Here is a 25,507-nt window from a genome sequence, read left to right on the forward strand (position 1 = left end):
CATGAAGGCCACCCGGTTCCAGGGCTGAAAGCGGGTGGCAGGAGATGGGAAGACAGGCTGAGGTCCCAAAGTTTACACGAGGTGGGTGGCAGAGGGGAGCCCTGAGAGATGGGGAGGATCGAGACTTTTTAGACTCCCCAGCCTTTGGGGAGGGCAGGGAACCCCAGCAGTGACTGTTTAGGGAAAGATTTGACCAGGTGACCCTTTCGTCTGTGGCTTTCACTTCCTCCAGAGCCACTTCCCCTTCTGCAGGATCATCTGAGAAGCCTCCACTGCGCGTGCCCCCACCTCCCACCCATCCCAGGACCCTTGGCAGGTACCGCTCCATTTGAGCCCCAGCTCTGCTCTGACTTGCTGTGTGATGTTGGGCCAGTCACCACCCCTCTCTGTTCCAGCAAATAAAGAAAAGTGGCTCCTGCTTGCTGCCTCCTGACAGCCACGGAAGCTGGATTTTTCTTTAAAAATTTAATCAACTCACTTCCCTTCCCCCCACCACCTTAACGCATTGATTTAGAAAAAGGCATTTGATATAGAATTACCATACACAGAAAATCAAGAAGAGTGAAAATCCAGGGAAAGCCAGACAGTGTGAAATTCTAGCTTAAGCACACACTGTCGAAGCTGTCTGGGGGCCTGAGGCTTGCCCTACATGCCCGGAGGCATGAGAGGTGTCTCAGCTGAAACCCAGCCTCTTCCCCTCTGTAATGGAAGAACCAAGAAATCACTGCAGATGCGAAGATGCAAAGACGTTCTTGCTTCCTAGCTTGAGTGTCTTTCATGCTGAGTTTCTCCCTCCGCCCCGTCTCGTTTCCCGTAGGGGCAGTGAGCCCAGAGAGGGCTGGAGTCCGTGCGTGGTCACATAGCAGGTCCAGGCTGGGCAGAGGGGTCCACAGGCCATCGCTGGGTGCCCCCTGGGTGTGGGAAAGAAGACAACTCCATCTCACGGAGGCCTCCAAGTGGGTCTCCTGCCACAGTTTGGGCCACACTGACCTGCTAACAGCCAGCTTCTCAAGTGTGAGGGTCTGTAACTTGATTCAATATTTTGTCTTTCCCAGCACTCAGCTTCTGTAATTCATAGAATTTATACTCTTTGTCTCAATCCATGGGGCAGCCCGTGATTTGGGCAGATTTCAGGATCATGCAGTCGGAGAATGGCGGACTCGAGGAAAGATTTGCCAATTATATGGGACAAGGATTCCACAAATCCTGGGCTGCTCCAGGTGGAACAGAAGGGACCAGAGGTGCCGAGGAAGTGGCCTGCTCACTGCCCAAACCCCTGCTGACCATGAGTGCTTATTCTTTCCTTCATGAGACCCTGTGGGGTCACCCAGCTGGGCCACGCCTCCCATCCAGGACTAATTAGGGTGAGGCAAGCAAGGCACTCACCTCAGGCACAGAATTTAAGGTGATGCCAACAAAACAAAACAAACCATCGAGGTGGAGAGACTTCTGACCTTTTGCTACCTCTTGAATTCGCGAGAACAGGACGTTGGTTGGTGATGGCAGTTGTGGCCGTGACACTTGTGTTTTCCTCCTGTCGCCCTCCTGGGCCCCCCGCCTGTGCCCCCTCTCAGAAGGGGCACCTGTACTTCCTCCGTGCGCGCGTGGCCAGCCGGCCACCCTGAAGGTGTTCTGAGTGTGCTCCTGGGCGTCAGGGAGCCCGAGCTGCCTCTCCTCTGGGCCCGAGTTGGGGTATGGGTGCTCCAGCCCCTGGGGAGCCCCCGGCACAGGAGCAGGTGCCGGGAGACGGGAGCCACACGGTGGGACAAGTTCCTGGCGGCTCCCGGCCAGGCCAGGACGGGGCGGAAGTGAGACCACCCCCCCCCATCCTGTCCCCTGGGCCTGCAAGAGCCTCACCTCGGGAGAGCAGCAGCCCCTACCTGACCAGTGCGGAGGGGCTGACCACAGGGATGTGTACCTCTTCTCCCACCCCCCGGCAGGGTGGGGACCTGCTCTGCTTTGGCATCTCTGGGCAGTCTGGGGAGAGGCTGGCTGCCACCCATGGGCTCAGCCCTGAGTCCCCCGCCAACCTCACCTCTCGCCTTGGGCTCCCCGCCAGCCTCAGACACGTCCATGGGCCCAGAGCTGCGCTCGCAAGGCCAGGCCGAGGTCGAGAGGTCGGCCCCACTGTCCCCAGCCCGCTGCAGCCACAGGGCTGGACCAGCGGCTTTATCTTCTTCGTTTTGCTTCAGGTTTTTATTTCTTTCTACTTTAAGTTCAGACCAAAAAATTCCGGAGTCATCCCCAACCCCTACCCTCCACCCCTCCAGAGACCCTCCAGCTGAAACCAGAGCCTGAGTTCAGGGACCCGAGTGGTGGGTGTCGGGAGTGAGGGCACGAGGGCCACGCGGGGCCCTGCTGAGCCCTTGGGGTGCCCCCGGCCTCAGGCCGCTCCTCTCCCCTCTGGGGACTCGTGTTCCAGCAAGTCGGGCGGGGCCCCTGCAGCGCCTCTGCTCTCCCGACCCCCCTACTCCGTCGGCACTTAAGCCACACGACAGAAGTCTGTAGCGGGAGCTGCACACACGCCCCTGGGCGTGGACCCCAGTGAAGCAGGTGGTTCAAGGCAGAGCTTCAGGGACTGGACGCAGAGGCCCTCACTCGACGACCTTCGTGCGACGTAGTGTTGTACCCACCTGAGTATTGTATCATATATCGAGCCTTCTCTGTATTTTTTTTTTTTTAAAGAAATTCACGTTCTTTTATTTATTTATTTATTTATTTATGACTGTGTTGAGTCTTCGTTTCTGTGCGAGGGCTTTCTCTAGTTGCGGCAAGTGGGGACCACTCTTCATCGCGGTGCGCGGGCCTCTCACTATCGCGGCCTCTCTTGTTGCGGAGCACAGGCTCCAGACGCTCAGGCTCAGTAATTGTGGCTCACGGGCCCAGTTGCTCCGCGGCATGTGGGATCTTCCCAGACCAGGGCTCGAACCCGCGTCCCCTGCATCGGCAGGCAGATTCTCAACCACTGCGCCACCAGGGAAGCCCCCTTCTCTGTATTTTAACAAGAAAGCAAAACACTAGTTTCCTATTTAAGACTTTAAGGGTTTGTGGGACAGGCGGGGTTAACACGACACTTGGTTTTGTTTTCCTTTTCCTTTGGTTTCATGTGGAATGCGTGCTCCTGAGTGTGTGCATGGACGTGTGTTACAGCCTCACCAGGAGATTAGGCTGTTGGAGGCCAAAGGGCGGCTTACAGTTCTCTGCTTTAGTCACTTAATTCCTGAATGTTTCGGAGAAACAGGAAACAGAAAATAGCAGATGTCATGTAGGAAAGAGGATAAACACGACAAAAAAAAAAAAAAAAAAAAGAAAAGAAAAAGAAAAGCTCACACCCAAATGCACAAAACCTATTTTTAAAACCAAAGCACATTTTGAATGCGTATGGAACCTCAATGGGCTCAGAAAAAAAGATGCTAATATATTTATCTCATTGTTTGTTTACATAAACTTATACAGTTTCAGACCTCAGCAGATAAAAGGCCAGTCCCAGTGAACCCCAGCTTCCACCAGAGCCCCTTCTGAATAGGCCCTGGGGGGGGGGCGTGGAGACCCCTGAGCCCTCCTCCCAGCCCGGCCTCTCCCAGCCCAGCTGGCACCACAGAGCCTGGGCCCGTGCTAACCCGCCCCAGGCCTCCTGGCCAGACCCTCGCGGTCCTGCCAGCTGGCACAGCAGGGGTGGCTGTCACTTGTGGCCGCAGGACCTGAGCCCGGGCTTGGGTCCTTGGGATGGATGTACGCCCCCATCCCGCTGCTCTGCCTGCGACCCTCGGGTGGGTTGATGTGAGGGTCCCTCTCATGCCAAAAAGCCAGGACCTTTGCGCAGCTCCGTGAGCTCCAGCGGGTCCCCGCCCCCTGAGAACCCCCACCTCCACCCCGGCCGTGGGAGGGGCTCACTGGGCAAACACTGCACGGACGGTGCAAACGCTCTGAACAGTGTTGTTTTTGTATCAATATGTCTGTGCAGTGACGAATGTATTTATTTCTCAGACTTGGGGCGAGCGAGTGGCAGACCAGGCTCCGACACCGCCGGGGCTCCTCCAGGATTGCAGAAAAGGTAAAGAAGGAACGACGAACCTTTAAGCAAATACGAATCTCAGAGACTCGCAGCATAACCACACACCTCAGCCTGTGAAACGAACAATCTGTACCCAGATGGACTTCCAGAACCTCACACAGCCGTGGGCTACCCCGACTCCCACCCTTCAGAATGCACTGGACTGGCCGTGTGCAGGAGTGCGATCCACCAGGGACCCCAGCCGCCCTGCCCGCGGCCGTCCGGAGTCGGGGTGAGGCCTGGGCAGCCGGGAGGGCAGGGTTCAGGGCAGAGGCGGCCGCATCTGTCCTGTCCCCTTGGCTTGGTAGCGGGGGACGAAAGCAGAGGTGCCAGGCCTCAGAACAGACCAGGGATCCCAGCCCTGCCGGCCCCCTGCAGGGACCAAGGCCCTCGCTCTTCCCCAGAGCCAAGTCGGGCATCACTGAACCTGTGAACCCGATGCCAGGAGCGGGTGGTGGAGCGGGGCCTGACCTCAGTCTGACATTCCAAATCAGGGGGTGGGTGTGCGCTGTGGGGACTGAGCCTGCCCGGGACCCCCTGCCTAGGACCACCCACCCCCCGCCGGGCTTGTCACCCCACTTTAATTTTCTACCGGGAACCCCTCCCCCTACCTCACCTTGCTATTTATTGCTGTAATTTATTGACCTCAAATATGCTGCATAACAGACCTCACTCAGGGCCGGGAGGATCCCCAGGGCTCCCCGCCTCCCCTTGGCGGGGCCCCGGGGGGCCAGGTGCTGAGGGGAACCTCTCTGTCCCCCACCCATCACTTGCTTCCCCCCTCCCCCGTTGGGGGACCTCAGGTTGGGCACTGGCCCATTCACAAATACCTCGAGGGGGAGGAGGAGGGATGGGGTTATAGCTGTTTTGTTTATCGGGAACTGGAAGAGGGATCATGTCCTGCTACGCGCCCTTCCCAGGAAGGGGGGACCACGATCGCACTCCTGTACTGGCCACCGCTATGGTCAGTCATCACACCGAGTTCACTTCCCTCGAGAGTTTGGATAAATTCAGGTCAGAGCTGCAGGTATGCAATCCTCAAGTGTCATAGTAAAGCAGTTCACCGATCTCTCCATTTAGAAGTGTGCAGTCTTAATGTACAGTGATGAGAAACTGTTATTTTATGATCTTTTCATTAAAAGGGTGATTGAAAAAAAAACAACAACCCAGTAATCAAGATAAATAACATTGTAATATAATAATGTAATATTAGAAAAAACATCTTATTTGCAAACTATGGCCCTGGGGGCGGCCGGCTGTTTTTGTAAATAAAGTTTTATTGGCACCAGGGCCAGGATTAGGGTGTGGGGAGTGAGGCAGGGTCATGCCAAGGCAGAGTGGATCCTGTCTTTATCTAAAAGGTTGATATTGTGTCCATCGTGGACTCAGGGCATGAATTAATTTTGTTTGTAGAATATTGATCTTGATGACTGAGTTCTGGGTGTCAGGTCAGTGCCTCACTTGCCTGACCTTGGGGTGGGGTTTGGGGAGTGGGCAGAAGGGCCAGGCTGGGACAAGCAATGACATCCCTGGGGACTTCTCCACCCAGGACAGGCAGGGTGGAGGGCAGCTGGTGCCCAGGGACCCCCCTGCCTGCCTCAAGATGACCCCTCCTTGGAGTGGTTGGGGGCCCTTTGTGGGGGAGGAGAGCAGATGCCAGCTGACCTCTGCTCAGCACCCCAATGTGCCTACCACCCCACTGAGCCCCAATGGACAGTCCTCCCTTGAGGCCTAGAAATGGGGACCGATTGCCTCAGCTCACCCTGAAAAGTGGCCCCTGTGTGTCAGCCCTGGCCGGCCATCCCACATCAGGGTCAAACCCTCTGCAGATGGTAAAGCTGTTCTTTTATTTGAGAAGTGTTTCTGGAGCCCTGCGGGGGCTGGGGCCGGGCTCTCCGCATCCCTGGCATCGCCCTGAGCAAGGGCTCGGGATGCCAGATCCTCCCGAATTTCTCACGACTTGGCACTTCTGAGAAAAATGCCTCCATTTTTTGTGGCGCGCAGGGTTACATTCCCAAAGATGTCCATCTCCAGAACCTGTGAATATGCTACGTGGCACGGCAGGGGGAAGCGGCTGCTGATTAGATGAGGACGGGGAGGACCCTGGATTCCCAGGGGGCCCAGCGTCATCACAGGGTCCTTATGAGAGGGAGGCGGGAGGGTCAGAGGCAGAGAGAGACGGGAGATGCTGCGCTGCTGGCTGTGAGGATGCAGGAAGGGCCGCGAGCCAGGGATGCGGCGCCTCTAGAAGCTGGAAAAGGCGGGAACCGATGCTCCCCTGGAGCCTCCGGAAGGACCAGCTGCCAATCCATTTTAGACTTCTGAGCCCCAGAGCTGTCAAATAATAAATCTCAGTTGTTGTAAGCCACTAAGTTTTGTTACAGCAGCCATAGGAAGCTCAAACAGTTCCCTGCATAAAAGAGGACCATAATCCTCCAGTTTATAGATGAGCACACTGCACAGAGAGGGGCAGCGACTTCCCCCAGGCCACACAGCACTGAGGCCACAGACACCCCTCTGAGGGGCCCCGCCTTGGGTTTCTAGCCACCAATGGGGCGGGTCCCCCTTCAGCTGCCCTTGGCCAGGGGAAGCCCCAGGGGAAGAAGTCGCCAGCTCCGGAGGCGCAGCAGGGACGGAGTGGGTCTGCACCTCATTTCTCCTTTCCTCCCTGCCGCTGGCTCTGCCCCTGGACCGAGCTCAGGTCAAGAGTTCCCCTGGACAGCCCAGTGCCACTGGTCCCTCTCAGCACCCTGCTTCTCCCTAGCTGGGGACTTGACCCTCCCTTTGCCCACCTGTAAAATGGGGTCATAACAGGACCCAGCTCACAGGGGAGTGAATACAGGCAGCACAGGGAACAGCGCTGGGAACAGCACGGGCACTCCTGAAGTGTGACCTCTAACCTTATCACATGGGTCATTCTCCACAAATGCCCTATGACTCAGGGTCAGCTTTGGTGCTGAAGCCAGGCATCTCCCTCAGGGACCCCCAGCAGCCCCTACTTTGTGCCCCCATGCTTCCCATGAGAATTTTAAAAAACCCTGAAGTTTGTTATTAAATTGGTTTCATTTTTATTGGATTCCAACCAAATACAGCAGGGTAGGGGTGGAGGGCAGGGGCTAGGGGTCTTGGTTGATGTTGGGACAGGGGGCAGGCAGAGGGGTCTGGGAGATCTCAATATGCTGACCTTCTGTAAGTCCTAACACTGCTGAGAACATACTCCCTCCTGTCTTGATGATGTTAAAGGCACTTGGATGTCGTTTTGACGGGCCCTCAGTGTTGTCGTGGCAACCAAGGTCAGGAGGATGCTAAGGGAACAAAACTAGTCCATTCTGTTCGACTCTGTGTAGGGCTGCTAGACACCCCATTCGGCCCTCCCTTACTTCCTGTCATGAATGGGGTTGGGTGGGGTTGGGTGGGGTCCCCACCCTGGCTGGCTGTGGTCAGCAGCCTGCCACACAGTCCTGTTGGCCCATGTGCACACTGTGGAAGCAGGATCAGGGCCTCCCGGTGTTTCCAGCCCAGGGAGAATGGCCAGTGTCCCCTTCCACCTTCTGGCTGAATCCTTTGTGCAAAACTTCCAGGAGGGACAGCTTTCTCTCTGGCTCATCTCAGAAAGATCTTGAGGGATCCAGAATCCAAGTCAATCATCAAGCTTGTCCACGGGCCTGGCCTCTACGTATGTAGCAATAGGTTTGACCGTCAGACCCATTTTATAGACGTGGACACGAATGGTCCAGGTGGTCCTCGGTTGCCAACAAAGATTACACAGCTGCGAGGGCACAGAGCTGGCTTTGAACCTTCTTACAAGGTCCTTGAGAATACTGTCTAACCTCCCTTCTGGCCAGGGCCAGGCCACACAAAATTTCCTGTGCCCCTTCCCCCAGGTGATGCCCTAACTGGTCTGGCCGAGGTAGAGGGTCGGGGCAAGGACCAGGCTGGGCGAGGCAGGGTCATGTACGGTTCCTGTCTGGTATCTGAATACTTCTGCAAAACCTCAGCTCCTGCTTGCATACCCCCAGTGACTGGGAACTCACTATCTGTAGAGCAACAGGGCAGTGACCTTGGGGAAGCTCTTCTTTCACCTGAGCTAGTCTTGCTGTGACCCTCTCTACTCTTTGGCCCAAGATCTGCCCCAACGTTGCAGAGACCAAGGTGTCTCTGTCACCTTCTCCCAACGACCCAGGTCCAGGCCTCCCTGTAGCTTGAACCTCTGTCCTGGCCTTTCTCCCGGTCGCTGCCCCTTCCATGCCCATAACAGGGACCCTGAGAACCGTCCACGCTCTGGTCTCCTTCCCGAGGTGAGCAATGGGCCATGGGACTGGGCAGGGGTGGTGCAGACTCGGGATTGAAGGTCACTCCAACTGGCCTGCTGGAGAGGGACACCTGGAAGCCATGCTCCTGGGCCAGGGGCCAGGACGGCTGTCCCTCCTGGGTGGTGAGGGCAAGGAAGCAGGTGGCAGCTGTGAGGGATGGTGGGAGGAACCAGGGAAATGGCTTCTCCTAGCAGGCAGCCCACCCTGCTTGGCCAACAGGTCCTGGCGGGCGGGAGTCTGGGTGCAGGGGTCTGGGACCATCCTGCGTGCTGGACCGCCTCAGGGTGAGCCTGACCTCCTCAGCGAGACAGTAGCACAGCGCCTGAGATCTGCCCCAAGGTGGCCAGCTGAGCGGGAGTTGGGTGTGAGCTGAATGTCTGGGTGCAGGCTGGCCTCTCCCCAGGGCCCTGCGCGCCCTTGGTGAGCTCTGGAGCTGGGGGCGCCTGCTCAGTGTCAGCTGGGTGTGGGGTGTGTGTGTTCCACTCTGGAGGCATGCGTCTGGTTGTATGTTCCGGGTGTGAGTGTGTGCTCTGGTGTAGGGACGGGGGCGGGGTGTGTGTGTGTGTGTGTGTGCGTGCAGGTATGAACAGTGAGGGCTTTCACATGCCCCTGCTGACCTCCGTGGGGTTCCAGGTGTAGACCATCTCCACCAGGTGTGAGCGGTTTACGCCCAGGACGCTGGGCCTCTGAGCACCCCCCCGCCCCCTGCCCAGCTCAGCGACCACACCAGGGGCAGGAAGACAGGGTGAAACCCTAAGAAAACGCTTGAGAAACTCTGCAAAAGATGCATCCTGATGAAAAAACAGTCCTGTGGTTGGGTCTCTACAAAAAAAGGGCAAGTTCTGCCAGGAGCCGGCTTGCGGCCGCCCCCTACGGGAAACGCATAGATGGTCGTCAGATGGGTCAGCCACGGGCTGGCGTGGACTTGGGCGGAGACGGAGACGTGGCCTCCGGCGCAGGCGCAGCGGCGGGGGCCGCGGGAGGTGGGCCGGGGCCTCTTAGATCATCTTCATGTTGAACTTGCGGGCGCCTCCCTGGCCGGTAGCCGCGGCGGGCCCGTCCACCTTGGGGAAAGAGTACTCCACCGAGAAGTTGTTCTTGTGCTGCCCGCGGCCGCGGCTCCACACGAAGAGAAGCAGGAAGCAGAAGAGGACGACGCCCAGGAAGGTGATGCAGCCCATGGCGGTAGACACCAGGATGGTGGTGAGGTCCAGAGGGAAGCGCGCGGCCGCCTGCGTGTCGTTGCGGCCCTCGCCCGGGGTCCGGTTGGCGGCCGGCTCGGGCTGCACGCTCAGCGTGGCGAAGTAGGTGTCGTTGCCGCCCGCGTTGCTGGCCACGCACGTGTAGGTGCCGCTGTCCCCTGGCCGCGCGTCCCGGATCTGCAGCGTGCCTCCCGGCAGCACGCGCGCCCGGCCGGCGCTGGCGGCGGTCACCGCGCGGTGGCGCGGCGTCACCCAGGCCACGGTGGGCGCCGGCTCGCCCTCGGCGCGGCACTGGAAGCGCACGTCGTCGCCCGCGGCCGCCGTGACATGCTGCAGCCGCCGCTCGCGGATCTTGGGCTTGCGGCACACGAAGTACTCGAAGAGCACCGAGTCCGGCAGGTTGCGCAGCGCGTCGCCGCGGACCTCGGCTGGGGTGGCGCAGGCCGGCAGGCGGCCGTCGAAGTTGAGGGTCTTGCGGCGCTGCACGATCCAGAGCAGGCGACAGTCGCAGGCCAGCGGGTTCCCGTCCACGCGCAGCGTCTCCAGCGTGTTGACGGAGTGGAAGGTGCTCTCCTCCAGCGTGGACAGCAGGTTGTTAGAGAGGTTGAGTAGGCGGATCTGCCGCAGCCCCAGGAAGGCCTGCGGCTCCACCACGGCCAGCAGGGCTCCGGCCAGGTGCAGCTCACGCAGGCGCACCAGGTCGCGGAAGGACCCTCGCGGCACCGTGCTGATGGGGTTGTGCGAGAGATTGAGGCAGGTGAGGTGGGCCTGGTGGCGCAGGGCGGCGGCCGGCACGGCGGTGATGTTGGTGTGCGTGACGGACAGCGAGGTCAGGTTGAGCCCCCGCAGGCTGCCGGCGGCCACCTCCTCCAGCAGCGGCCAGTTGTCGATCTCCAGGTGCAGCAGGCCCGGGAGCCGCTGGAAGTTCTGATCCTCCAGGGCGGCGATGGCCAGGTGCCGCAGCCGCAGGGCGCCCAGGCCCCGCAGGTGGCCCAGCGACTCGCCCGACAGCGCCGTCAGGTTGCAGCGCTCCAGGGTCAGCTCCTCAAGCGCCAGCAGCCCCGCGAAGGCCCGGCGCGAGATGAACACCAGGTCGTTGTCGCCCATCTCCAGCCGGCGGAGGCTGCGCAGGTCCTGGAAGGTGTAGTCCAGGAGGATGACCAGCTTGTTCTCGCTCAGGTCCAGCAGCGTGAGGTTGTCCAGGTGCGTGAAGACGCCGGGCGGGATGAGCTTCAGCAGGTTCCCGCGGAGGCGCAGCACTCGCAGACGCGGCAGGTTGGCGAAGGCGCCGGGCTCCACGTGCGCGATCACGTTCTCGCTCAGGTCCAGCTCCTCCAGCAGCGGCAGGGCGGCCAGGTCGCCCGGGTTCAGGCAGCGGATGCGGTTGCGGCTGAGCTCTAGCAGGCGCGTCTCGGCCGGGATGCCGTCGGGCACCGCGGTCAGCCGGCGCCGGGGACAGGCTACCGCGCGCATCTGCGCTGTACACTCGCAGCGGGCCGGGCAGCCCCCAGCGGGGGGCGGGGCCGCGGGCAGAAGCAGGAGCTGCAGGCTCAGGACACACAGCCAGCAGGTCATGGTGCGGAGCCTGGGCCTAGGGCCGCGCCACCATCCTCGTGGGCACCTGAGGGCGGGGGCAGCGTCAGCACCCGCATCCCGCCATCCCGCCATCCCGCCACCCCGGCCCGGCCCATCCCATCCTAGTAGCGCGCTCAGGAAGCGATTACCCACCGTGGGACCCGGGATCCCCCTCTGGGGTGTCTACCCAAGGGCTGGGTAGGGAAGCAGTGTGGACGGATGATCAAGGTGATCAGGGTCCATGGAGGGGGTGACTTCAGACCAGGACAGGTGACATTTGAGCTGAGACCCTGTGCTGGGTTGAACTGTGTTCCCCCGAAAGAAACGTTTAAGTCCTAACCCTGGTACGTGGGAAGGGGGCCTCGTTTGGAAATAGGGTCTTTGCAGATGTGCTGAGTTGAGACGAGGTTATATTGGATTAGGGTGGCCCTGAATCCAATGACTGATGTCCTTATAATAAGAGGGAAGTTTGGACTCACACATAGATGCACACAGAGGGGAAGAGGCCGCGTGAAGATAGAGGCAGAGGTTGGAGGGATGCGTCTACAAGCCAAGGATGGCGGGGGCCCCCAGAAGTTGGGAGAGGCAGGAAGGACCCTCCCTTGGAGACTTCAGAGGGAGCATGGCCTGAGACCCCTGGATTTCAGACTTCTGGCCTCCAGAACTGGGAGAGCATAGATTTCTGTTGTTTTCAGCCACTCAGTCTGTGGTACTTTGTTTTTGGCAACAGGAAGCTAATACAGACCCAAAGAATGACCAGGAAAGGGCCCATGGGTGTTGCAGAAAGAGGGTTCCAGGCTGGGGGAAGAGCCAGTGCAAAGGCCCTGAGGCAGAAGGAGTGGCTGGCGAGGCTAGGAGTACAATGAGTGGGGGTGGGGAGTGGGAGATGCACTGGAGGGGTCACGGAGGCTGGATGATGTGGCTGGGGAGGCCCGGAGGGACAGATGCCAACACGCCTGGGCCTTTGCACCTGCGCCTTCCGAGTTGCTCCATCTCTCCTGACAGCCAGCTGGCCCTCCATCCCCTGTCCCCACACTCTGCTGGGCTGCAGCCCAGATCCTGGGGCCAAGGTGGGTGGGGGTGGGGAGGGCATAGGCAGATGGCAGCCTGAGGGTGCTGCTCCGTTGGCCAGGCAGCTATTTTCAGCATCTTAGCAGCTGAAGCCCCCAGGCATCCCCTGACTCCCCCTGACACATCCTTGCTGCCTGTTTCCTCACTGTTCCCACAGGCCCAGCTCAGCAAGGACCCAGGCTGTAGATTCTCATCTGCTAAACAGCGGTGAGGCCAGCTCCGGCCTTCCTGGGCCCTTTTGGGAATTTTAGGTGAGCATTAACACACACAGAGCCCCGAGTAGCTTAATGCCAGAGGTGAACCATACGTCACTGGGGGGGAGAGTTTGTATTTTGCAGGTGTCATCAATTTAAGATGAGGTCACACTGGAGCAGGGTGGGCCCTGATCCAATGACTGGTGTCCTTATGAAAAGGGAAATTTGGATGCAGACACTCAGGGAAGATGGCCACGTGACAACAAAGGCAGAGACTGGAGTGATGCATCTATAAGCCAAGGGACACCAAAGATTGCCAATAACCACCAGAAGCTGGAAAAAGCAGGGAAGGATCCACGCCTAGAATCTCTGGAGGAAGCACAGCCCTGCTGACACCTTGATTTTGAATGTCTGGCCTCCAGAACAGAGGGAATAACTTTCTGTTGTTTTAAGCCACCATGTTTGTGGTATTTCATTATGGCAGCTACAAGACCTAAAGGAATATCCATGGATCCGTAAGAAAAACTCACACATGGGAGCAGAGTGAACAAGGAGGTTTGCTGCAGAGTCGTTTGGAACAGCAGAAACTGTGACTAACCTAGATATCCATCAATAGGGGATCAGGTAAATAAATTGTGGTCTGTGCCTGCTGTGGAACACAGGGAGACTTGTATGTACCAATGAAGAAAGACAGTGGAGATGTAGTTATATGGGGGGGGGAATAAAAATCCCAAAACTAACCTAAGTGTCCATCAATAGGGGATTAGTTAAATAAACTGTGGTCTGTGCCTGCTGTGGAATCAAGGAGATCTGTATGTACTCAGTAGAAAAAGAGAGCTGAGATCTAGTTATATGGAGGAAAAATGGAACTAACCTAAGCACCCATCAATAGGGGATCAAATAAGCCATAATCTATGGTTATTGTGGAATGCTGGGAGATTCAAATGTACCCACAAGGAAAGCTGGCTGAGGTGTAGTTCCACAGGAGGCCAGGGGGAATCAAGGTTGCCAAACAATCACAGACGGCACAGTCCTATTCATGGCAAAATAAAATCAAACACCAAACTCAGTTCTTGATTTGGGTGGGCACATAACCACAAGCGCAGGTGCCCCTGAAACACCTGGGAATTCACACACCATTCGGGACAGCACTGTGAGAGGCGGGAAGGGAGTTGCCGTAGTGGAGAGTGTGGTCACATCATGAGCAAACCGAGGCGCCCCTGGCCTCCAGGAGGTCACAGGTCTTAGCTCCCTGTCCCCGGCTGGGGAACCTAGCAGGGGGGCAGAGGGAGGGAGCGAGAGGCATCTGGTTGTGCCTTCCCACCGCAACTGTCCTTAATCCCGACCTGGGCATTGCAGGGAACATAATCCTTCCCCGAGGCAAACTCCTTTCCCAGGCTCTTTTTCTAGGTCATTCTCTCCCGTGTCGTTGCCCTGGACAGCATGTGGAGAGGCCGTGTCCCAGGAGGGGACATGACAGAACTGATGGTCCCCTGTTCAGCCATCTCTTTCTACGTTAAAGGGGCTCTGAGGTCACTCCCAGGTCGCCATCCCAGCCCAGGCCGCTCCCTGTGGTCAAGGGATAACTGTCCCCCAGCCGGGGATGGGGCACAGCTCCTCAGCAGTCTGCTTTGGGGGAGCAAGGCCCTCCCTGGCTCTGCCCCAAGAAGGAAATGGCTGGTATTGTTCGGCGCCCCCAAACAGACTCCTTGTGGGGGCAGAGCTGCCTGCGTTGTTCCTTCTGCAGGAGAGAATTTCATGCGCCCGGCCCCTCCTTGCCTTCCCCTCCTCCCTCTCTCCCCCTCGCTCTCTGCTCCAGCCCCACAGGCCTCCTCGCTGTTTCTCCAACATGCCCGCTATGGTCCTGCCCCAGGGCCTTTGCACGGGCTGTGCAAGACCCAGACCACTGTCCCTTCATGGCTCTCTCCCTGACTTTATTTGGGTCTCGCCCCCACTGTCACTTCCCTGGTGACTCTCTGCACTAAACTACCCCTCCCCTCCCCCCAGGCTCTCTGAAATGCACCTTAAACCCCTGTTCAAAGCTGGTCTCTCTTCCTGGACTGGAAACATCATCTTCATCATTATCATCATCTTCATCAAAATGGCAAACTCTGCTATAGCCCCTGCTCTGGGCCAGCCCTGGGCTAAGGCTCCACCTGGATCGGCCCGTTTAATTCCCACAACAACCTCACAGGGGCGGGTCCCCACTGTCATGCCCACTTTACAGATGGGAACACTGAGGCTCAAAGCAACATAAGTCACCCTCTCAGGTTCACACCGCACGTCAGAGGTGGCAGGGGACAGTCTCGGAGTGAGGTGGGGTGGTGCTACACCCTGTAACACTCGCTAATCTTTTTTTTTTTATATTTTTTAACAGAGGCAGGAGAGGGTCCTGGCAGTTCATCCAGCTAGAATTCAAACTACGGCTCTGTTTTTGCTGGACCTGTTTTCATCATCACCTGCGCAAATCCTGTTAACACTGGTCTCCTCTCATTCGTTGATTCCGTCCATCGGTCAGTCAACAAACATCTACTGTACCAGGCATTTTCCACGTGCTGAGGACACACAGTGCGTGAGACAAAGGGGTCAGCTTTCTTGGAGCCCACGGATAATAAAAGAGGTAAGTAAATACACTCTCTCCCGCCTTAGGTGGCCATAAGTGGAGAGAAATAAATCCAGGAAAAGGGCGAAGGGGGTGTTGAGGGGATTGCAGTGATCTAATTTGCCAAGAAAGGGACATTCATACAAAGACTTAGGGAGGGAGAAAGGGAGCCTAGCAGGGGGGTGGGGGGGGCAGCAGGACTAGGCCGTTCAGCCAAGGAGGCCGGGGACGGGTGCTGCAGAGAGAGGAAGGTGGACTTTTTACAAACTTAAAAAATTTTTTTTAAGTTGGAAAGAATTTTTAAAAAAATAGTTGTCGCAGAACAGTATCAGGAAGGAAGTACTTAAGTGACGAGAGGTCAGCACGGCCAGGGCACAGCCACTGTGATACAGTAGCAGAAAGGCCGGCAGAGACCTTGGTTCTGACGCGCTGTGTAACCTCCAATGAAAAATGCACCCTCTCTGAACCTCGCCTGTCAAAGGGGGCAAGTCCCGGGGCGCCCTCGGAGCACTCGCGCTGTAATTGCTCCCGGGATGAGAGGATAGCTGGTCCTTGGCACCCAGCGGGGCCTGCTCCAGCTGTGACCCAGTTTGTGAGCTATAACCTCTCCCCCCAGCATGGGCCTGTCATCTCTGTGCAGGGTGGGTGGACTCGCAACTGGGCTGGAGCTTGTGAGGCCTCCCCCTCCACCCCAGGGTTCTGGCCCCTCCACCCCAGGGTTCTGGCCCCTCCACTGTGGGAAGGTCTGGTCTGGGCGAGGGAGCAGCGGGGACTTGACTCTGTCTCTAGCAACCCTGTTCATTCACTTACCCCGACGTTGGCTGGACTGGGAAGCGGGAGAGCTCGCGGGAGGGTGGTCTCGGTGGAGGGCTGGGCGCCCTGAGCAAGTGAGTCACCCTCTCTGGGCCTGTTTCCTCGCCTGGAGGCCTGGGCCTTGAGGTGGGGTTAGAAGGCCAGGATCCCAGGTCCCGATTAGGGTAGGGGTCTGGCTTCCAGTCCTGCTTTTGCTGCTAAGTTTTTAGGGCATCGGGTCCATTTCCTGAAAGGTGGTGAGAAGGCCAGCCAGCTGTGAATGGTGGTGGGAAGGGCAGGCGGGGGCTGGGAGGGACGGGGCTGGCAAAGGCCACTCAGTGGGGCCGTGCTGGATGGCAAAATGAGGCTGTGTGGACAGGTCCATGTTGATTCGACACCTTCTCTGCCCCTTCCCTCCTCCTTGAGGCAGGGGCCTTGGGGGAGGTGACACCCACAGGGCGGTCAAGGTCACCACCTGCCCTCCAGACACTCCTTTTCCCCCCAGGGACCTGCCACCCTCTCCACCCAGGACTAAATACCATCTGTTCACTGATGACTCCTGACCCTGTGTCTCTCCTGAGCTCCAGCCCTGGGGACCAGCCACATCCCTGACATCGCCCGGAGGCCCCACAGTGTCCCGACGTCACCCGTCCCCTGGCAGCTCCTCATTCACACCCCCGGCCAATCCATCACCAGGTGCTGTCAGCTCCACCTCCAAATATATCCCAGATCCACCTTGCTCTGCATCTCTGCCACCGCCAGGCCACCACCAACCCACTCCAAACCCCCCTCCTGTCAGCATGGGCTCCAGCTCACCCACCACCGTTCAACAGACACCCTGCCTTCTTCAGGACTCAGTGTCCCCACCTTCAGAATGCACTGGGGTTGTGTGAGGTCCCTCAGCATCGCTGACTTCCGGGGCTGGATCAGTCTCTGTGGGAGGCCGTCCTGGGCACTGTGGGGTGTGTAGCAGCACCCCTGACCCCCACCCCATCGACGCCAGGAGCCCCCAAGTCGTGACAACCACAGACGTTCCCAGACATCGCCCACGTTCCCTGGGGGGCGGGATCGCCCGGGTGAGACCCGCTGTCGTAGAGGATGCTGGGCACAGAGCAGGCATCCAGTGGCTGCCCCAGGAGGAGACAGGCTGATTATCAGCCTGTGTTGTAGATGGGGAAGCAGAGGCCCAGAGAGGGGAAGTGACTTGCCCAGGGCCACACAGCAGGTGAGAAGCAGATGTAAGACTTGGATCCAGGACTCCACGCCCTGTCCTCCCACGGTTCTTCCAGGGTCGGGGCGGTGGGAGCCCGTCCTCGTGGGACCCTGACTTCCTTCAGCTCTGCAGACCCAGGAGCCTGCCCTGTGCCAGCCGGGCAGAACTGTGAGGCCCCGGGGCCGCCCTTGGCAGAGCGAGGCTCCCTCCCCCCACGCCATGGTCAGCGAGCACGCGGCTCGTGGCCAAGGGTGGAGGAGGCCCTGGGGGCCAGCCTGGCCCTTCCTGGGCTGCGGGTGCAGCCGTGTTGGGGCTGAGTCCCCATGTGACTGTTGGTGTGGGAAAAACTCCTCGCCACGTGGATTGAGCACCGCTCACGCTGAGCGTGGTGCAGACCAGACCCCCCGAATACCCAGGGCCACCCCCCCTCATTTTCCACACCGGGGAGCCAGAGCCTCGGGACTGGTGGCCGAGAACCTTCCCATCTCTTCTCCCCAGCGAGGGGCAAATCCCACCGGGGCAGGTCTGCCCTGGCCACACTCCAGGACTCCCTCTCTCCCTCTGAACCCCAGTGGGCCAAGCGTGGGTGCTGGGGGCTCAGCAGCACCGGGGCCTTCCTCGGGGTGTTTTTTTCCCATTTCAAGTGTCCAGTGTTTTTTTTAGTACTTTCACATATAGGTGCAGCCATCACCTCTAATTCCAGAACATTCCATCACCCGCAGAAGAAGCCCTGTCCCCATGAGCACTCACCCCCTACCCCCTGCCCCAGCCCCTGACAACCCACTCTCTGTGTCTGTGGATCTGCCTGTTCTGGACGTTTCCCATCCATGGAATCACACCCTGTGTGGCCTTCTGCGTCTGGCTTCTCTCACTGAGCATCGTGTCGGGTGGGCAAACAGGCAAGACATGCAAACACATCCATGAAGTAGATCGTTTGCGAAAAGTGGGGGTCTGTTATCTGGTCTGATGCTTTGTCCAGCATGGCCGGGAGGGCCTGTCTGAGCTGAGTCCTGAGCGGCGGGCAGGAGTGAGCAGGCAAAAGGCCGGGGAATGGTGTTCCGGGTGGAGGGATCCGCCGGGGCAAAGGCCCTGGGGTGGGAATAGGCTGGTGCTCAGAGGACAGAAAGGGGGGTTGAGGCTGGAGGCTCAGGGTGCGTCTGAGTTTGGGTCTGGGGGGTCGGGGTTGGCAAGGGTGGAACCACGCAGGGCTCTGAACCCACAGTGAGGTGTTGGGACTTGATTCTGAGAGTGCGGGGGCGTCATGGGCGGACTTTGGGCAGGAGCAGGACGTATCTGAGCTGGAGTCTGAAGATGCGTCTGGCTGTGTGTGTTCTGGCCCTGTCACCCCGCATCATCTGAGGCTGGAAACTTGTGTCTCCTGCCTGGACAGCACTGTCCCAAGGGCGGGGACCACGTTAGTCCTCCTTCTACCCCCTACCACCAACATGCACAGAGCTGGGTGCTCCGAGGGCCCAAGAATATCCAACGAATGAAGCAGAGAATCAGCGAAATCCCACGCCAGGACGAGCTCTTCCGGGTCTCCATCAGAGCCCGCCCCCGACCGCCTTGGAAGAGACTTTTAAGGCCCTGAGCCTCAGCTTCCTCTTCTGCAAAAGGGACTCATGTGACTGACAGCCGCCTCCCGGGGCTGACGGAGTGGCAGGTGAGAAGTCGGAGAGAAGATACTTCATAACCTGGGCGCCTTCAGAAAAGTCTCCACTGGGTGCCGGCTGGGGTCGGGCGCCCCGAGGCCTTGTTCTGCCCTCGGCCAAGTCCTCACCTCATCCGCTCATTCATTTGTTCATTCATTCAACAAGCACCGAATGGGCACCTTCTGTGTGCCAGGCGCTGCTCTTTGAGGGAAACAGCTTTGAGCAACATGGACGGAATCCCTGCCACTCATCCACGGGTGATAAACAGAAGGAGTAAAACAGAGGCCACGTGTGGACAGGGCTACGGAGAGGAAGAACGGGGGAGGTGGGGGTCTGTGGTCGGCAGAACAACGCCCCCATCCAAACATGCCCGCGCACGACCTGATCCCTGGAACCTGCGCGTGTTACTTTACGTGGCAAAGGGGGATGAGATTAAGGATGCTGAACAGTTCACCCTGAGACGGGGAGGACCCTGGATTCCCCGGGGGGCCCACTGTCATCCTAGGGTCCTTATAAGAGGGAGGCGGGAGGGTCAGAGGCAGAGAGAGACGGGAGATGCCGCGCTGCTGGCTGTGAGGATGCAGGAGGGGCCGCGAGCCAGGGATGCGGCGCCTCTAGAAGCTGGAAAAGGCGGGAACCGCTGCTCCCCTGGAGCCTCCGGAAGGACCGGCCCTGCCCACGCCTGCATTTAGCCCCGTGAGACCCGAGTCGGACTCCTGACCCCCAGGACTGTCAGAGAATCGGTGTGTGTGGTTTCAGCACTAGGTTTGTGGTGATTTGCGGCAGCAGCCTCAGGAGACTCACGCAGGGTCTTTGCAGGTTTGAAGGGGGGTGGGTGGAGGCCTCCCCAGAGCTGTGCGCCTGCTCTTCTGGGCGGAAGGTGGAGGGGCCGAGCTCCCCGCAGGGTCTGTCATCAGCCTCAGCTGCAGGGCAGGGACCTACCCCGGGGGAGGAGCCCGAAATCTGTCCGCCCAGGCAGGACCTGGGAAATGGAGACCCCTCCTCCCCTTCGCCCCAAGCTGTCCTTTACCCAAATTTACCAGGAAGTTCTTAAGCCGAGGGGGCTGGGGTTGCCGGGGCCCCTCCCCTGGAGCAGAGGCAGCCCAGCCCCAGGACCCCTGGCCAGGTAGCTAGCTCCCTCCTTCCCTCCTGGCCAGGGCCCCTCCCCCTCCCACCCCTTCTATCTTGAGCCAGCTTTTGCCCCCGACAGGCCACATGGGACTCATCCTCCGGACCCCTCTCAGGCTGGGGTATGCTGAACACTCCCTTGAGCAAGGCTGAGCCAGGCCCCCGCCTGCAGGCAGCAGCTGAACCCACCAGGAGGGTGGGGGCGGGGGGAATAGATGGTTGCAGCCAGCCCCTCTGTCCCCGGGGCCACAACTGGGGCCAGAGGGAGCAAGGGCAGTGCGGCTGGCAGGTCCTCGAAGCGTTCCCTGTTCGAGCGGCTAGACCGACCTGGGAGGTGGGGCCCAGCCACAAGCAGCGCCCGGCCCCCTGAGGCCTGCTTCTGGGGACGTACTGCCGACCCCTCAGGATTGGTGCATCCTTCGTCCTAGATCCGGGCCCTCCCGGGCCTTTGATCCATGACAATTCATTAAGCCCTAATTAGCCTCCAGCTGCCGTTAGTCCCTGTTAACCCTTCGGGGGGCTGGGGGCCTCCTGACCCACTTTCCTTGCCAGCCTGTGCAGGGGGGCTGTGGACCGCCCTCTGCAGGTGAGGCCTCTAGATCTGGAACCACGTTTTGAATGCCCACTGTATAGCACAGCCGCTCAGCCACTAGCCCAGCCGAGCCCCGAGGTGGGGGAATAACGAAACCCACTTGAAGAAAAGGAGACTGAGGGTCAGAGTGGTCCCCAGCTCGCCTGGCAGCACTCAGCTTACGAGTCAACATTTGAACCCGCGTCTGATGCCAGCTCCCTTTCACTGAATCCCAGAGCCCTACTGGAGCGTGGATGGACGGTCCTCTTAAGAGGCCCAGGATTGACATGGGGTGGTGTGCGGCTCGCCCGGGCCCACCCAGGACAAGCTTTGCTTGGAGAGTTCTCCAAGGGGCTCTCTACCTGGTGACTAGGTGGTGACTCAGGGGAGCCCAAGAATGACAGCATTGTGGGAAGAGAAATCAAGTTGATGCCTAAGATCTGCTTTGTAATTCCCACTCAGCAAGGCACCTTCGGATCCCAGGCATCATGCGGGGGTGGCTAGGAGCAGCCCCCTCCATTCTACAGATGAGCACACTGAGGCCGAGCAGGTGCAAGGTAGAGCTGCTGGGGTACCAGAGAGGATGATCATGGCTGCCCCACAGTCACAGAGCATCTATCTCATGGCAGCCCCATGCCGGGGGTCCAATGCACCTCCATTTATTACATCCCGTGTTGATGTCCATCTCAAAACTGGAGCTCAGAGAGGGGCTGTCCTTTGCCGGAAGTCACCAGCTGGGACGGGGAACAGAGAAGCAGGCCGAGGACAGCTGGCTTTAGCCCTACTGAGCCCTCGTCCCAAGGTTGGGCGGCCCCGTCCCATCTCCCCACGCTATCCAGGTAGAGCGGAGGAGCTGCATCTGCGGGGGAAGCCTATGGGGTGGGCCCACGGGGTCTTCCAGCTCAGATCCTGTCTCAGATGGCTGCCACTCCAGCTCAGTGGGGAATGGAGCAAGGCAGTATGCCCACAGCCCAACGGCCCCAGACCTCTCCCCGCTTGCCTGCACCTGGTTTCCACCAGTCTCATCCACAGAGACCCTGTGTCCTCCACCTCTGGGCACTCACACGCCATAGCCTTCCCAGCCTCCACACCTCCTCCAGGGAGCCCTCCTGGGTTGCCCCAGGTTTCAGAGCCCTGCTATCCCTGAAAGTTCCCCCATCAAGCCCCCGATGGTCCCTCTGCTGCTACCATACTGCAGCAGACACCCCCTCCCCATGCCCCCACCAGCAACCACCTCTGTACAAACATGGCACTGCTTGTTAAAAATGCAGGTTCTGGGGCACAAACCCCAGAAGTTCTGATTCCTCAGAACTGGGGGGCCGGGGTGCCTGTGTTGTCAGTGCCTGGGGCACATGTTGAAAAAACCAGTCACAAGGCGGTCTCAAAAATAAGGACCGGGTCCTTTCCTGCACCTGCACCCAGATCAAGCAAGGCACAAGGTGCTGTCCCCCACCCTCACAACTTGTTGAATGGGGCTCAGTGGCCTCCCAGGCCTGGCCCCAGAGGCCCTGGGGGGCACCCATGCCCAACCTCACGGGATGGAGAGAAGCTCCCCCGACCCCATCCTTGCTGCTGCTTGGACACAGGCCCTCAGTGCAGGGGGCTTGGCCCTGTGCTCCCAAATCCCTCCCACCCGGCTGAGCTGTCCCCAGCCCCAGGGATGCAGCAGGTCCTGGTGTGGACCCCAAACGCTTCCTTCTCCTTCCTGGCAGCTCGGCACCCCCTAGGCTGGACCAGACCCCGCTGGAGGGGAGGGCAGGAAGGCTTGGGGCTGACGCTACCATCCCGACCGTCGTCCACCCCCAGACCCAGCCAGTCCCCCTTCCTTCCCCTCATGGAAGGGGGCGCATCCCCCCAGGCGTACCCACTGCCCCAGAGAGAAGCCCACCTGCCTCCCTGCTCCTCGGCTCCCCAGGGGAGGAACGGGGGACCCCAGCATGGGGAGTGGCCCCCCAAAGTTTCCAGGGGGAGCGCTGGGGGCCTGGCGAGGAGCAATGAGCCCGGGAGGGGCGCTCAGTGAGAGTGGTCCCCGGGCGAGGGTGGGGGCTTGGGGGGGGGGGCGCTGCGGAGCGCAGGCGCAGCGGGGTCTCGGTGTCCGGCGCGGCCACTCACCTGGGCGGCTCCGGCGCGGACAGGGCGCGGGCTGCGGCGCGGAGGCCGTCCGGAGCCGACAAGAGCAGCCGCCACCTCCCGGGTCCACCGTGCGCGCCGCCGCCGGCGCGTGCCCGCCGCCGCCCTCCACGGCGCGCGGAGCGGGGGCGCGTGGGGCTGCGCTCGGCCGTGCGCGCGGCCTGCCGGCTGGGCTGCGCGGTGACCCGACCGCAGGCAGTTGTGCGGGGCTGCGGGGCGCGAGGACACGTGCGCGAGGACACGTGCGCGCAGGTGCCGGGACTTGCGCCAGGGCGGCGGGCGGGGGAAGGGCAGGGCGTCCAGGACCCGGGAGCGCCTGCCGCTCGGTGCGCACCCGACGCGGTGGCGCGAGTGAGGGCCACCCCTGTGGCCATGGCTTTGGTGGGTCTGCAGAGGCTGAGGTGCAGGAAACGCAGGGCTCCCCATCTGTGACCCTCTGGGATCTGGCCCCTCCTCGCTGACCCCTCTCCAGGCCTCCGCCACCTGGCACCTGGATACCTGCCCCAGCCTCTTCCGATCCAGCCAGCGCTCCAGGCCCATTCCTCACTTGGGCCCCAGAGGATGCTTAACCACTGGCCTCTAGAACCAGCTACGGCTCCCTGTTGCCCTCAGATTCATGTCTAAACTCGGTGTATGTTTCTGGATCTTCCCTACCCATGCCTTCCTCCCGCCGGCCGCCTCACTCCTTCCCAGTGAGGCCCCCTTGCCCCTTTTCAAACATGCCAGGCTCCTGCCGGTCTCAGGGCCTTGGCCTTCGCTGTTCCCTCTGCCTGGAGTGCCTTTCCCTGCATCCTTTGTTGGCCAGTTTGTAATCGCTTATTTATGCTGCAGCTCAATGCTGTGCTCAATGGATGTTTGTGGAAAGAATGACCCTTTTACTTTTACTGTGGTGGTTTGGGGAGCCGTGGGCACCCCCAAGCTTGGGAACCTCAAGTTAGGAGGGAGGTCTGCCTCATCTGATGAAAGGCATCTTGTTGGAGCAGATGTCCTAGAATCACTAAAAGTTGGGGTGAAGTGTCCCTACCCTGACTCCCAGGTTGGGATATTGTGCAAGCCAGGGCAGAAATGGAATCAGGAGTGGCGTGTCCTGACCCCCCAGGACAGAGCCTGACCAGCATCGGCCCTGTTTAGGGAGCTCACGCTGTGGAGTCCAGTGTGAGAGGCAGGACATTACTGCAGTGTGGGAGGCGCAGGGGCAGAGGATGGGGAGGGGGCACCCTCCCCCTCCCAACCATCATTCTAATACACGATTAATTAGCGAGATTACTGAGTACTTACTATATGCTGGGCTCCGTTCTAAACACGGGCCCTCTTGTGCTTGCTGCAGGGTCATGGTTACAGGTGGACACTTATTATTCCCATTTCACAGATCAGCAAGTCGAGGCTCAGAGATACTATTTGTCCCAAGCGAGGGGCTCAAGGTGGGCCTGGCTGCCCGGGGAGCTAGGCGTGTAACCTCGCGTGATTCCACCCCCACCAGCCTTCCTTGCCCGCTGCGCCTTCCCAGCTGCTTCCATGGTGGCCTGGCGTCAGCTCAGCCACCTGTGATTCAAGCAGGCTCCGTTCCCAGACTGTCGTGTTGGCCAGAGGCCTGGAAACCGCATCCCAGGAGGCCGCAGGCCAGGTCCCCATGGGACAAGGGGGCAGATCCCTTTCCTGGCCAGCAGAGGTCCAGGAGGAGGACGTGGGCTCCCCCCCTCCTGGTTCCCCACCCCCACGGACAGCCCAGCGCCCGCATACAGGAGTCACTGCTGCAGAGGCTGTGTGACCTCAGGGCAGTCGCTTCCCAGCTCTGAGCTTCTGTCTCCCTCTGTAAAATGAGGCTCTGATACCTGCCACCCAGGGCTCTAGGAAAGCAAGCACTTTCCTACTGTGTGCCAGTAGGTCTGTGTACCAGGTCAAGCGCTGGGCCGGAGGGAGGAGACGTGGCAGTGGGGGAGGGCTTGCCATGGGCCTGGGGGAGCAGACTTGTGAGATTATCACAAAAGGGGGTGGCGGAAAACTCAGCAGATGATACCCGGTACCCAGCCTAGGCTGGGGGTCAGGGATGCTTTTCCAAGGAGGGGGTGCTTGAGATGAGTCCTGCAGGGAGAAGGGGGTAACCAATGCGGTGGTCAGGGTTCGAACCTACTTCCTGCCTGTGGAACTGTGGGAGATTCCCCTGCAGCCTTAGTTTCCACATCTGTAAAACGGGGACCCAAACAGTACCCGTCTTCTAGGGCTGCAGAGACCCCACTCAGTGATGGAGGGGGACATCATTGTCCTCAGTGTCCACAGGGGGACACCAGGGCGCTCAGTGGCTCTGCCCAGCTTGCATTCATTGCTCCGGAAGGAAGCCTGGCTGAAGAGCAGGATGAGGTCTCGGACACTGCCCGCCTCAGGACCTTTGCACAGCTGTCCTGTCTGCCTGCAGCGCCTTCCCCCAGCCATCAGCCCGGCTCACCCCTTCCTGACTCATGGCTCCACCTTTTGCCTCCTTCTGTCCCCTCTCTGCCTCCTCGGCACTCTCTCCAGTTAAGACACTGTGTAATTTACTGATTTATCCTGTTTATCGTGGGCCCTGCCTTCTTCTCGGCCGCAGCTCCAGCAGACACAGAGTAGGTGTCCAGTAAGTACTGGCTGACTGAACCAATAGTTCAGTGACGTTGAGGGCTGTAGGTTTTGCCCCTGGAGGTGGAGGTTCTGGGGGTCTGAGTAGGGAAGCATCTACCGCTGCCTAAAACCACTGTCTTGTCTTCTCTCTGTCCATGGTCAGCATCAACCTACTCTGTGCGCCAAGAGGGAGCCTGGGAGCACATAGTAGGTCCTCAGCAACCGGCTAGAATGTGCACATCGTCATTGCTGTTCCGTTGCATTCAGCAAGGGGAGGGAGGTGGGCTCAGCGGCTGGGTGGCCTCTCCCGGCCCAGCATTCCCAGTGGGATGCTGCCGTGGGGGCCGAGGGGGGGCATGGGAAGGGGATGCGGCCGGGGGTTCCAGCCTCCCAGGTGGTGGGGCAGCAGTACCTGGTC

At 59.7% G+C, this 25,507-nt stretch overlaps 1 protein-coding gene and 1 long non-coding RNA gene across 3 annotated transcripts; one reads left to right on the forward strand and one right to left on the reverse strand.

Annotated features, from left to right (window-relative positions):
* Window positions 1-5,227: 5,227 nt before the first annotated feature.
* Window positions 5,228-22,612, reverse strand: LINGO3 (leucine rich repeat and Ig domain containing 3). 2 transcript variants are annotated; one of them, XM_082380017.1, is made up of 2 exons: window positions 22,480-22,612; window positions 5,228-11,190 (listed from the first exon to the last, which is right to left on the reverse strand). In XM_082380017.1, the coding sequence occupies exon 2, from the start codon at window positions 11,142-11,144 to the stop codon at window positions 9,366-9,368; it is 1,779 nt and encodes a 592-aa protein (XP_082236143.1). In that variant the 5' UTR covers window positions 11,145-11,190; window positions 22,480-22,612; the 3' UTR covers window positions 5,228-9,365. The 2 variants fall into 2 exon arrangements, with proteins under 2 accessions (XP_082236143.1, XP_082236142.1); XM_082380016.1 differs by lacking the exon at window positions 22,480-22,612 and adding an exon at window positions 13,364-14,775.
* Window positions 12,895-16,778, forward strand: LOC309623286. The gene is made up of 3 exons (XR_014241307.1): window positions 12,895-13,033; window positions 14,787-15,029; window positions 16,309-16,778. It is a non-coding gene; the product is annotated as an uncharacterized lncRNA (long non-coding RNA).
* Window positions 22,613-25,507: the final 2,895 nt, after the last annotated feature.

Source organism: Balaenoptera borealis (assembly GCF_965194805.1).
Source record: "Balaenoptera borealis genome assembly, chromosome: 2".
Classification (NCBI taxonomy): Eukaryota; Metazoa; Chordata; class Mammalia; order Artiodactyla; family Balaenopteridae; genus Balaenoptera; species Balaenoptera borealis.

Excerpts from the sequence above, each read along its gene's own strand:
- LINGO3 (XM_082380017.1), bottom strand. The coding sequence starts at position 11,144 with ATGACCTGCTGGCTGTGTGTCCTGAGCCTGCAGCTCCTGCTTCTGCCC.